This window comes from Giraffa tippelskirchi, chromosome 4 (genome assembly GCF_054371585.1).
Source record: "Giraffa tippelskirchi isolate mGirTip1 chromosome 4, T2T-mGirTip1v1.2.pri, whole genome shotgun sequence".
NCBI lineage: Eukaryota > Metazoa > Chordata > Mammalia > Artiodactyla > Giraffidae > Giraffa > Giraffa tippelskirchi.
In genome coordinates, this window is record NC_137278.1 from 150,895,374 (window position 1) to 150,909,109 (window position 13,736).

The 13,736-nt window shown below is 38.0% G+C and overlaps 1 protein-coding gene, 1 long non-coding RNA gene and 1 other non-coding gene across 21 annotated transcripts in view; 1 reads left to right on the forward strand and 2 right to left on the reverse strand.

Annotated features, from left to right (window-relative positions):
- USP15 (ubiquitin specific peptidase 15) overlaps positions 1-13,508 on the reverse strand; it is a 129,441-nt gene extending 115,933 nt beyond the window's left edge. For all 19 annotated transcript variants that reach the window (XR_014081914.1, XR_014081916.1, XR_014081912.1 and 16 more), the window contains exon 1: positions 13,409-13,508. Coding sequence is in view for 9 of the 19 variants with exons in the window: in XM_081588936.1 (XP_081445062.1) it covers positions 13,409-13,497 (89 nt within the window). In the remaining 10 variants the exon portion in view is untranslated. The remainder of the gene's footprint in view (positions 1-13,408) is intronic.
- Positions 4,701-9,436, forward strand: LOC145545156 (uncharacterized). The gene is made up of 2 exons (XR_014081922.1): positions 4,701-7,575; positions 7,625-9,436. It is a non-coding gene; the product is annotated as an uncharacterized LOC145545156 (long non-coding RNA).
- Positions 9,657-9,728, reverse strand: TRNAC-GCA (transfer RNA cysteine (anticodon GCA)). Its single transcript has one exon. It is a non-coding gene; the product is annotated as a tRNA-Cys (tRNA).
- Positions 13,509-13,736: the final 228 nt, after the last annotated feature.

Here is a 13,736-nt window from a genome sequence, read left to right on the forward strand (position 1 = left end):
CAACTTGGATTTTTTTTAATAGAATTTCAACTTCAAGTTGTCAATTGTCTTTACATCCTCAAATGTACTGCTTCTCTAATATCTCTTTAATAAATCTCATCAGTAATTTAGTTTCCCAAACCAGAAACCAAATTATCCTATATTCCTCCATGACCCCTTAACATCTAGCAACCAAGTCTGTCCCTCTCTTCTTCACGCTCAGAAAAGTATCTTAGTTCTGTAACTCCCCCTCTTCATCAGTCTTAAGTGACATAGAGTACTATAACAGCTGCCCAAACTTGTAACTCTGCTTTAAATTTGCTTGCTTCCAATTTAGCCTCCATTCTGCTGCCAGACATTTTAAAAACACAAACATGATCATTCACTCTACTGTTAAAATTAAAATTTAGTGTCACGTAACAGACCATCTACCTACTTCCCTGGTGGCTCAGATGGTAAAGCGTCTGTCTACAATGTGGGAGACCCAGGTTCGATCCCTGGGTGGGGAAGATCTCCTGGAGAAGGAAATGGCAACCCACTCCAGTACTCTTGCCTGGAAAATCCCATGGACAGAGGAGCCTGGTAGGCTACAGTCCATGGGGTTGCAAAGAGTTGGACATGATTGAGCAACTTCACTTCACAACAGACCATCTTACCTGTCTCATGAGAAACCTGTATGAGGGTCAAGAAACAACAGTTAGAACCCCATATGGAACAACTGATTGGTTAAAGATTGAGAAAGGAGTACAACAGGGCTGTCCGCTGTCACCCTGTTTGTTTAATCTATACACTGAGCACATTATGAGAAAAGTTGGGCTGGATGAGTTACAAGCTGGAATCAAAATAGGCAGAAGAAACATCAATATCCTCAGATTTGTGGATGATACCACTCTAATGGCAGAAAGCAAAGAGGAACTAAAGAGCCTCTTGATAAGCATGAAGGAGAGAGTGAAAGAGCTGGCTTAAAACTAAATACTAAAAAAACTAAGATCATGGCATCCAGCCTGATTTACTTCATGGTAAATAGAGGGGGAAAAAGTGGAAGTAGTGACAGATTCCTCTTTTTGGGCTCTAAAATCACTGCGGATAGTGACTGCAGCCATGAAATTAGAAGACGTTTGCTTCTTGGAAGGAAAGCTATGACAAACCTAGACAGTGTGTTGAAAAGCAGAGACATTACTCTGCCGATCAGGTCCGTATAGTCAAGGCTATGGTTTTCCCAGTGGTCACATACAGTTGTGAGAGCTGGACCATAAAGAAGGCAGTGCCAAAGAATTGATGCCTTTGAACTGTGGTGCTGGAGAAGGCTCTTCAGAGTCCCTTAGACAGCAAAGAGATCAAACCAGTCAATCTTAAGGGAAATCAACCCTGGATACTTGGAAGTACTGATGCTGAAGCTGAAACTCCAGGATTTGGTCATTTGATGTGAACAGTTGACTCGGGAAAAGTCCCTGATGCTGGGAAAGATTGAGAGCAGGAGAAGAGAGTCATAAGATGAGATGGCTGGATGGCATCACTGATGCAATGGACATGAACTTGGGCAAGTTCGGGAGATGTGAGGGACAGAGTGTCTTGGCATGTTGCAGTCCATGGGGTAACAAAGACTTAGACACAACTGGGTGACTGAACAACAACAACAGAACAGAAATGTTTTAATTTATATTTACGTAAAGTTTTTTGTATAAAGTGTTTTCAAATTAATTAATCTTTAGAGTAACTTTTTTCCCTCTTTTTTTATTTAGCTGATGGGGAAACCAAAACTCAGAGAAGCTATGTACCTTAACAAGGTCATACAACACTGAGTGTGTAGGGCCTGTTTTCAGTATGCACTCTAGTTTTCAGACTCTAAAGTTCAGTGTTCTTTCTACTATATTAAACTTTACTTTAAAAGCCATTTATTAACAGAGAACTAAGGGCTTCCCAGGAGGCTCAGTGGTAAAGAATCCACCTGCTAGTGCAGGAGATGCAGGTTCAATCCCTGTTTCGGAAAGATCCCCTGGAAGGAAATGGCAATCCACTCCAGTATTTTGGCCTGGAAAATTCCATGGACAGAGGAGACTGGTGGGCTGCAGTCCATGGGTTGCAAAGAGTTGGACACAGTGTAGTGACTGAAATGCATTTAGAATAAACAAAATCCTTTTTGAAAAAAATAATATCTTAGCATATGAACAGGAGTTATCTCACGAAGAATAAGATAGCAAGCTATCCAGATTGAAGGAACAGCACATGCTAGAGCCAGAACAACTTCGGGATTCAGGTATACTGGAGGAGCTAAATGCAGCTAGAGTTTATGACAAAGGGAGAAGAGATGCTAGATAAGGTAGTCTGGGGCCAGACCACAGCACCTTTAAGGTAATCAAAAGATTTTATTCTAAATGCAAGGAAAGCCACTGACAGAGTTTTAGAAGAGAAGAGATATAATCTGATTTACATTTCATGAAGATCACTGGGAGTATCTCACAGGAGTGTTGGGAGGTTTAAATACAAGTGAAATGTTTAATAAATCAAAACTTACATAAGGTTATGAGTACTTCAAAAAGGTCTAAACTGTATGGTGCTAAATATTCTAATGGCATCAAGAAAGACAACTTGTAATGTGGTCTGGACAGAATAATCTTCAATGGTTACAGAGAAGCAGGATCAATTTTAAGACCCAAAACAAATCAATTTAAAATGAGTCAATTTTAAGACAGCCCTCAAATGCAGAAGAGCTACTGTAAGAACTAAAAGGCCAAGTTGTAGGTTTTTTGCTGTTATTTGTTTTTTTTGGGGGGGGGGCGTAGAGAAGAAAGATAGGAGAGTCTCAAAAGCTGGCTAGTGTCTTTGTACATATTAAAAGAAAATTTAAGAAACATATAAAGGGACCAATAAATGATTCAGAAACAGTCCTAAATACAAAGACATTTAAAAGCAGTACAGGGAAATGGGGAAATCCCAAGAGCTGGATTCAGAAAACCATGGAGCTAGTGAATGCATGGTTCTGTTTTGCTTTTTTGGATTAGTATATGTTTATGCTGACAATTTTCAAATAAGCAGTTCCTTCTTAATTGCTTAATACTGATATATGATGTTTATTTTTCAAAAAACCCTACCTTTTTCTCTGCAAAATAGATATGACAGTCACTATTTCGCAACTGAGAAGACACACAAAAATTTCAGCCTAATTCAATGTAGCACTTACTCTGAGAACAACTGTTTAACTATTGTGTGTAGAATTAACAGCATAAACACTTTTGGATATTAATTCACTCTATGACTCATCATCTCATTGAATAAAATACTGTTTCAATTACATTTAAGTTGCAACAGCATAAGCCATTTTTAATACTAAAAGAGATACTTATAGCATCTAGTACTTTAAATCATCATAAAACTAGATACCTCACTGATTTTTAAGTACCACAAATGAAAACTCTTCAGTAAAACATAATCAAGGAAAGCTGAAGTTGTTCAAATAAACTGAAGTTGTTATTTGAAGTTGTTCAAATAAACCAATGGTTTGGTTAATCACCCCTTTACATCTTAATTTTTAGGTTTGAAGCATTTTCAACCTATTTTTTGCTCTACACATTAAATTCATCAGTTGGCAAGAACTAATTTTTATGACCCTTTTTACATCTAAACTAAAAGACAAAGAACTCAGGAAGCAGGCCAAATAAGATTGTGAAAGTGAAAAGAAAACCCACAGAAGTGGAGAAAATGTTGCATATCATCTATCTGATAGGGGATTTGTATCTAGAATATATAAAGAACTCTTAAAACTCAATAATGAAGAGAAAATTGCCAAATGAGAAAATGGGCAAAGAATATAAACAGGCATTTTTGCCAAAAGGGCTAATAAGCATATGTGCACCAACATTAGCCACTATGAAAATGCAAATCAAACCCCCAATGAGATACCACTTTATAACCCCCAAGATGGCTATAATCTAAAAAAGACAGATAATAAGTATCACAACGATGCAGAGAAACTGGAACCCTTATACATCGCTGGTGGCAATGGAAAATGGTGCCACCGCTTTGGAAAAGAGTCCATTAGTTCCTCAAAAAATAAACCCAGAGACTCAGCAATTCCATTGCCAGGTATGCACCCAAGGGAAATGAAAACTTATGTCTAGACTAAAACTTGCACATAAACGTTCATAGCAGGATTATTCACAACAGTCAAAAAGTGTGAACAATCCAAAAGTCCATTAACTGAAGAAGGAATAAACTGAATGTGGTATCCCTATACAATGGGACACTTTGTGGCAATAAAAAGAAATGAAGTACTGATACACACTACAAAATGGATGAATCTAAAAACCATTATGTTAAGTAAATGAAGCCAGAGACAAAAATCACACACATAAATGATTCTATTTACATGAAATATCCAGAAGGCAAATTTATAGAACAAGAAAGTAGATTAGTAGCTGCCAAGAACAGCGGGATGTGGGTAGAAAAGGGGGTGGGGGAAACTGCTAATACGTATGCAGTTTCTTTTAGGGCTGATAAAATATTCCAAAATTGATTGTGGTGACGGTTGCACAATTCTATGAATATACCCAAATTCAGTGAATTGTACACATCAAGTGATATGTGATACCACTCACCTATTTCTTTTCTCTGCCCATGTTCCTTTCCTCCAGACACAGTATGATATGACAATTATACCACAATAAAGCTATTATCTTTTTTTAAAAGTGTGACAGAGCCATAGATCTGGATGGAATTACTAGGGATAATTTTACAAAGATCGGTTTTGAAGTAAGTGAAAGTCAAGACTTAGTAAAATGTACTGGAAATAACGTGAATGATGTGTAAACTCCTGTAACGAAGAAATAAGTAAAGAATCTGCAGGAAACAGGAACCAATACTTGTAACAAAGAGCTATATTAGTTAGAAATGAGACTGCTAAGACTAGAATACTAAACCAGAAAGACCTAGAAAATTCTATAGGTTCCTCATAGATAATAGATGAACATGGTATTTTACTAATAGGACAAAACTGCCACTTCTTAATTCTAACATTTTTGAGTATTCATCCCTCAAAGAACTGTTTCCCATAAAATGGGTATGGCTATCACTCAAAGGCAGGCAGTGGCAGTGTATTTTAGAATGCAGGTTTCAGAGCTGACCGCCTAGATCAGAATCTCCGCTGCCCCACCGACTGACAGTACCACCACGTGCACTTCACTCTGCACTTCAGTTTCTGTCAAAGAGAACACTACTGCTTATATTGTACATACAAAGAGTTCTTAAACTTATACATGAGTGGTAATACTTGTAATCATAGCCACAACTGCATGGTACATATAAATACTTAGCTATACCTTTTCTGAGATTTGAAAAGCTTGAAATTCATTCAAATTTATGAAAATAAATTTTCCATCTATATCACAGATAAATCTCTTGATTAAACTGTTAAACTTATCAAGTTGCTATGACATATTGCTAAATAATATAAAGCAACCCAAATTATCAGGTCTCTTTAATCATGATCATTTAACCCTTATCATTCTTTTTTCTTTCTTCTAGTTTTATTGATACAATTGACATACAGTACTATACAAGTTTAAGGTGTACAGCATGATTTGACTTACATACATCATGAAATGATTATCACAATAAATTTAGTGAACACCCAGTATCTCATATAGATACAAACTTAAATAGAAAAAAAATTTCCTTATGATAAGAACAGTGGCCACAGGACTAGAAGAGGTTCAGATTTTATTCCAATCCCAAAGAAGGGCAATGTCAAAGAATGTTCAAACTACAGCACAACTGCACTCATTTCACATGCTAGCAAAGTAATGCACAAAATCTTTCAAGCTAGAATTCAATAGCATGTGAAATGAGAACATCCAGATGTACAAGCTGGATTTAAAAAAGGCGGAAGAACCAGAGACCAAATTGCCAACATCCGCTGGGTCCCAGAAAAAGCAACAGAATTCCAGAAAAGCATCTACTTCTGCTTCACTGACTACGCTAAACCCTTTGACTGTGTGGATGACAACAAACTGTGGAAAATTCTTCAAGAGACGGGAATACCAGACCACTTGACTTCCTCCTGAGAAACCTGTGTGCAGGTCAAGAAGCAACAGTTTGAACTGTACATGGAACAGCAAACTGTTTCAAAATTGAGAAAAGAGTATGTCAAGGCTGTGTACTGCTTATTTAACTTAAATGTAGAGTACATCATGTGAAATGCCAGCTGGATGAAGCACAAGGTGGAATCAAGAATGCTGGGAGAAATATCAATAACCTCAGATATACAGATGACACCACCCTAATGGCAGAAAGCTAAGGGGAACTAACAAGCCTCTTGATGAAGGTGAAAGAGGAGACTGAAAAATCTGGCTTAAAATTCAACATTCGAAAAATGAAGATCATGGCATCCGGTCCCATCACTTCACGGCAAATAGATGGGGATAAAATGGAAACAGTGACAGACTTTATTTTCTTGCACTCCAAAATCATTGTGGATGGTGACTGCAGCCTTGAAATTAAAACATGTCTGTTTCTTGGAAGAAAAGCTGTGACAAATGTGGACAGTGTATTAAAAAGCAGACATCACTCTGTCGACAAAGGTCTATCTAGTTAAAGCTATGGTTTTTCCAGTATTCATGAATGGATATGAGAGTTGGACTATAAAGAAAGCTGAGTGGTGAAGAATTGATGCTTTCGAACTGTGGTGCTGGAGAAGACTCTTGAGAGTCCCTTGGACTGCAAGGAGATCAAACCAGTCCATCCTAAAGGAAATCAATCCTGAGTATTCACTGGAAGGACTGATGCTCCAATACTTTGGCCACCTGATGAGAAAAGCCGACTCATTAGAAAAGACCCTGATGCTGGGAAAGACTGAAGGCAAGAGGAGAAGGGGACGAGAGAGGATGAGATGGTTGGATGGCATCACCGATTCAACAGACATGAGTTTGAGCACACTCCAAGAGACAGTGAAGGACAGGGAAGCCTGATGTGCTGTAGTCCACGGGGTGGGCAAAGAGACACAACTGAGTGACTGAACAATGATGAGAACTCTTAGGATTTACTCTAACAACTTTCACACATAATATTCAGCACTGTTAATTATATTACAATGGAATATTGTTTTTGTTGTTTAATCACTAAGTCATGTCCAACTCTTTGCAACCCCATGGACTATAGTCGGCCAGACTCCTCTGTCCATGGAGTTTCCTGGGCAGGAATACTGGAGTGGGTTTTCACTTCCTTCTCCTTCACCACTGAGTCACCAGGGAAGTCCCACAATGGAGTATGACTCAACCATTAAGAAGAATGAAATCTTGGCATGTGCAACAACATGAATGGACATGGAGGATATTATGCTAAGTGAAATAAGTCAGACAGAAAGACAAATATGTATGATTTCACACATATATGGAATCTAAAAGACAAACGTAAGAAAACAGAAATAGTCATAGATACAGAAAACAAACAGGTGGTTGCTAGAGAAAAGGAAGGTAGGCAGAGGAGAGAAATAGGTAAGTGAGATTAAGAGGCACAAACTTGCAGTTGCAAAATAAATGAGTCCCAAGCATGAAATGTACATTGTGGGAACTAGAATCAGTTACTATGTAATACCTTTGTATGGTGACACAAAGTAACTGGATGTCCAGTTACTTTGTGTCACCATACAAAGGTATTACATAGTAACTGATTTGAGATGTATAGAAATAACAAATCACTATGTTCTGTAACAAGAAGTAACAGTGTTACAGGACAACCAACCAACCTCATAAAAAATTAGATCAGATTTGTGGTTACCAGAGGCAAGGGCATGGGGACTTGTATAAAGGCAGACAAAAGGTACAAACTTACAGTTAGAAGATAAGTACTAGGGAGGTAATGTACAACATAATAAATATAATTATCACCCTTATCATTCTTAACCTTTTTGTTTTTTCTACAGGAACTTGATGCTCTTTTCACTCAAGCAAAGAATTTCTTCTCTAATGCTCCCCAGCTTTGATTTCACTAGCTACGTGAAATTAGTCGGACAGAGAAAGACAAATACCATATATTACTTTCACGTGGAATCTTAAGAAAATGATACAAATGAACTTATTTCAAAACAGAGACTCACAGACACAGAAAATAAACTTTTGGTTACCAAAGGGGAAAGGGGGGGGGGTTTAATTAGAAGTTTGGGATTAAAATATACACACTACTATATATAAAATACATAACCCACAAGGACCTACTGCATACCATAAGGACCCATATTGAATATCCTGTAATAACCTATAATGGAAGAATCTAAAAAATATGTATCTATATCTGAATCACCTTGCTGTACACCTGAAACACAATATTGTAAATCAACTATATTGCAGTTTTAAAAACAAAAACTGGCTCTCTAAAACTTAGACTAGCCTGGTCTCAGAGACACTTTGGACTTGCTTGTGAGAGCCTTTGATGCCTTTCACTAAAAAGTCTTTTCTAAGGTTACTTCTGCTAAATCATTTTCCTGAATTACGAGGACTTATCACACTAATACCTGGACCTTCTCAAAGCTAAAGGGAGAGTTGGAAGGGACATCATTCTTAGTATTCCTCCTTGTAAAGAAGAAAAAGTAGTCATTACCCTCCTTTTCTTTTTGGAGAACTATAAGAAAACCAAGTGGAATCTTACTGACAGAAGCAGTATTCTAGGCATAACCAAATATAGGTTAACCCTACAGAGGTTTTCTGCCTTATATTAGAATCTGAGCTTTTTCTTTTTGAGGAGCTGTTCTTGATTGCTCCCTCAGATACATCATTTTAATCTGCATCCAAAACTGAGGTCACTCACTACCAATCAGTCTTACTCTAAGTTTCTTTGGTAGTGGCTTCTGTGTACAATGGATGGTGACGCTAAAAGGAACTACATTTCCCTGTCTAAAGAACAGATGGAGAAAGAATCTGAAAAAAACAACTTCAAAGGAATAAATATAAGATACAGAGTGTGAATTACAGTGGTAACTAAGGAAATGAAAATAAGAGGCACAAACTAAACTGACGTTACGCAGGGAGGGAAAAAACCAGCAATTGCAGATAAATTCTATATGGAGACTAAGAAGAAAAAGTTTAATGGTTCATGAAATACTGTTTGAATTACACTTGAGTAGTGACAACACAAAACATTTTAATACTAAAAAGATACTAGTAGGATTTAGTATTTTAAATCATTATAAACCAGGTATGTAAGTAATATTTTAAAAACCAGCTCTGAAACCCTCAAACATCTATAAAATGAGGTAAATAAGAACTCTTGCTTTAACAGCTGCACAAGTATAAAGCATTTAGGATGGTGGCTAGAACAGAGTAAGCATTCAATACATGCTCATTAGTGGCGGTATTATCACCTGTGAACCACATGCAAACCAACTGATTTCTCTCAACTCAGATTTCTCATCTACAAGAACAGAATATACACTTATTTTGAGAATCCAACCAGATGTGTGTAAACACCTTCACCAGTAATTCTCAACTTTCCCTTTATCTCCCTGCCAATATAGCTGATGGTTTCAATTCACTTTTATCAATAATCATAGTTTTTCAGTGAAGTAAAGTCACTCAGTCATGTCCAATTCTTTGCGACCCCGTGCACTGTAGCCTACCAGGCTCTTCTGTCCATGGGATTTTCCAGGCAAGAATACTGGAGAGGGTTGCCATTTCCTTCTCCAGGAGATCTTCCCCACCCAGGGATCGAACCTGGGTCTCCCGCATTGCAGGCAGATGCTTTACCATCTGAGCCACCAGGGAAGGTGAAGGAAAGGAAAGCTCTAAAATTGAAATTAATGCCTCCTCTATCAAAAAAACTTGATTGGTTGGATTCCTCTGCAGTTTGAGACAAAAACATCAAACATGGCTATATGACTACGTTTTTAAATGACTATAAATGAAAGTTACTCTTCAAAGTTACCTTAAATCTACTAATTTTATTAGGGTTTATACAAAAATGACATGCAAGATTTAATCTGTAAAGTAAGCTTTGAACATACTTAAACATAAAAATTAGTGGAAATGATTGGTAGATGAATAACATTTAATAAAATGAGGGAATACAGCAGTGATTTTGGCGACTTACAGTCATCTATTTATTTACTTACAATAAATCTATTTTAAAAGAAATCACCTAAGAGAGTACATAACCCACAACATGTATTTGTATATTTGCACACTTACTTATTTAACTATCATCCCCTTCAATAGGTTCTTCCATCCCTGATATACTTAATGCAATGTACTTTAAACAAATTTTCCTTTTATTTTATTAGAAGAAAACTACCATGTACCTAAAAATTAAGTTGTCTTTCATTCAACCTAAGCCAAACAATTCTAGTTCCTTTACTCTTTTTCTACAGTTTCTAAATTCTAATAGTGTTGTTCATAGTTTTCTGAATCTCTCCCTGGAGGTAAACACAGATCAGGAAACAGCATAAAAGATCACGCCTTCTAATGCAGATAGGTGTTACTTTTAAACCCAATCTTTTTAAGAAGTGTATCTCTTTTACATCAATTTTGACATTTTTGTCACTATAAAATTTAATACCAAACATATCATAAAGTTTGTTACTCATCTCAGATACGTGTAGCTTATTTTCATCTCTAGAAAGTTAGTTTCCAGATAAAAATCATCCACTATTTACAAATAAACAGAAATTCTAGTATCCACATAGAAGCAAATCTTTATCCTTGGCCAAGTGTTAACATTAATTACAAGAGTAGTAACAGGCAGTCCTTATCTGCAAAGTGCTTACAACCTAATTAATGATCTTTACTTATTTGAATGTATTTGACTGTAACATGAAACATTATTATTAAAATTTCAACAATAAACTCATGGTAAACCTATCATTTTTTCTTAACAGTCCAATCAGTCTTTTCAAGATGGTAATATACATATGCCAAGACAATGTTCCATTTGCATATGGCCCAGTTCAGCTATTAAAAAACAAACAGGATTTGCCCAAACACCCATAAATGACTAATCCAAGGCTTTTTTAAGACTTTAAAAAGAGAAATAACTGTTTAACAAGTTTTAATGAGTACCAAAAACATGAAACCAACCTACAACTAAACCATTAAATATCTTTACCAATTCTGTACTCACAAACACATTATCAAATTCACACTTAACAAATTATTCTCCTTAAAATTCTGAATCAAACTTTTGCTAATTCCTTTTTTGATAGGTTTCACTTGCTAATTCCAAGTAAACTGGCCTCACGTATAAACCAAATTAGTTTCTGGAGCATCCCAGTACCATCTTTTCCTGCATTTTTTTCCTTTAAATGAGAGGGGAAATCAACTGTGAGGATAAAAATTTGCACATTCTGCTGTTACTTAAATGTCTGGGCCTCAGTTTTCTTTTCTTTAAGATGGAAGCACTGAAATGACTCAAATTTATGAACTTCCTGTATTTACTCTTTTCAACAGATCTTTAAAACGATTTACAGTAACTTTGTCAAAAATAAAAATGCTAAACTTTAAAGTTTAATGGTCACAATATCCATACTGCTTTGATCATCCTTTATGGTTAACACCACCAATTATTACTCAGTATATCAAAACCACAACAACATTAACAAGGAGTAATATACATATAAATATCTATATATTAAATTAAATAGCATCACCAACTCAATGAACATGAGTTAGAGCAAACTCTGGGAGACATTGAAGAACAGGGAAGCCTGCCGCACTACAGTCCATGGGGTTGCAAAGAGTCAGACACAACTTAGTGACTGAATATCAACAAATATATTAAATTGTAGATTTGTATTTCATGAAAATCCACATTTACCTTTGTATAAGGTGGTATTAGGCAAGGTAAATTAAGAACATTAAAATGTTCTTTAACAAACAGTAAGAAGCAAGGATTGATTTCATCTTTAACAATTCACAGGAAAAGGTAAACAAAAATGTCCTAGGAAATGTCCAATTTCCCCACAGAAATAAACATCATAGGAACACTCCTGTATGAACAAGAATGATTATTAAACCATACTTTTTGCTGTAATCCAACAAGTATATTTTACACTCTCGGGGATTTTTAATCATATAAAACATACAGTGCAGCCTAACAAAATAAGAAAAAGTACCAAGACTTAGACCAAAGTATTTAAATTCAAGTCCCAAGTCTGCCATCTACTAGCTTACTTGACAGTGATTCTAGCTTACTTGAGAATGATTCTAATGCCACAGCATTTTAACAGAAATGGTGGTGATAAGAAGATAACTAAAATTTAATGTTATCTCAAGGCAGAAAATCTTGTAGACTATTTCACTGAACCAGAATAAACCCCTAAATGAAATTATTCTGTCCATTTCGTAGATGAAATCATTGAGATGCAATTTAAATTAACTTTCCTCAAAGTCACACTGCAAGCTAAGTGGTGGAAAGGCTAACTTAACTTAAGCCTAAATCTTATGCTCCTTCCACTAAGTCATATTGAGGAAATGAAAAAACACGCTGCATATTACATACAACAGTTATGGTGACGATGGAAAAGTGAAAATAACTTTTATTATAATAAAGAAGCACATGATCCTTCCTAATGAAACAGAACACTTTAGGTTACATATTCACATACTTAAGTTATTCTGAACACCACTTGATATGGCCCACAAATATTAAAATCTACAAATACTTCCTTCGATATTTTAAGTGTATCCTTTGGTATTTTGTCAGTCTGAATGTTAGCAAGTGACTGAAGCTTCAAGTGGACTTATCTACTTCTTGCAGGCCTATGTTATCCTTCCGATAAGAGGGAAGGGCTGCACTTCTAAGAGAAACGCTGCCTGCGTCTACCAAGTCTCCACTAAAGCAGAAGACCACGTGGTACCACTCAGAAGCCTAAGGTTCGGTACTCCTCTCCCTCCTTTTGACAAGGAACTAGGAACTAGGTTCCCTTCTCTTAAGTGGCGCCCTGACACATGCCACCTGTGTAGTACGAACCGCAAACATCCTGCGGCCGGCCTCCCGGAAGAATACGAGAATCAGAATAGGGGAACTTGGATTCCGACAATGCAGGGAAAGGAAATGACTAAAGAAGTGAAGCGGGTGAGATCGTGATCAGCCGCGGGACCAGGAACTGTCAAACATTAAGAGACTCACACCGAACGAGAGTAACCTATCGTTCGGGAAGGCCTGAAGTGGGAGCGGCACAACCAGAGGAAGAAGGACGAGAAGAACCGTACGAGCCGCCGCCGCCGCTCCCCGCAAGCCTTTCAGCATGCCTCGACGAGCCATGAACCCTGGCCCTCATTTCGGGTCCAATCTTTGCCCCAACCTTTCGGAAGCGGCCAAAATCCTGCTGCCCGAGGCGGCCGCCGCCAGACCTGCCCGCACCTGTCACCAGCGAGACACCAGCCCGCAGTTCCCATCGAGTTCCCCCCACTCTCGGGCAACCGCAGCCACCTCAACCTCTTTCCCTCACCAGGTGTCCCCTTTCCGGAGCGAGGTTTTGAGCAGCGTCGCGATGTCAGACCGCTGGATGTCCAGATCTGCCGCTCCGCCTTCCGCCATCTTCTTCCACTAGCGGTAGCGGAGGCGGCAGCGACGGCGGCGGCACGCCCCGGAGCATTGTGGGAATGGCGTCCCGCGGCCCCGCCCAGTCGGCAGGTCGAAACCAAAAGAGACGTAAGGGGGAGGTGGGGGTGCGCCTCCGGACCGGCGTTGGCCCCGGGCGGAGTGAGTGCGCCGCCGCAGTCGGCTGCCTCGCATCGGCCCCCGCCCGTCCAGCAGCTCGCCTCGGCCTCCTACGG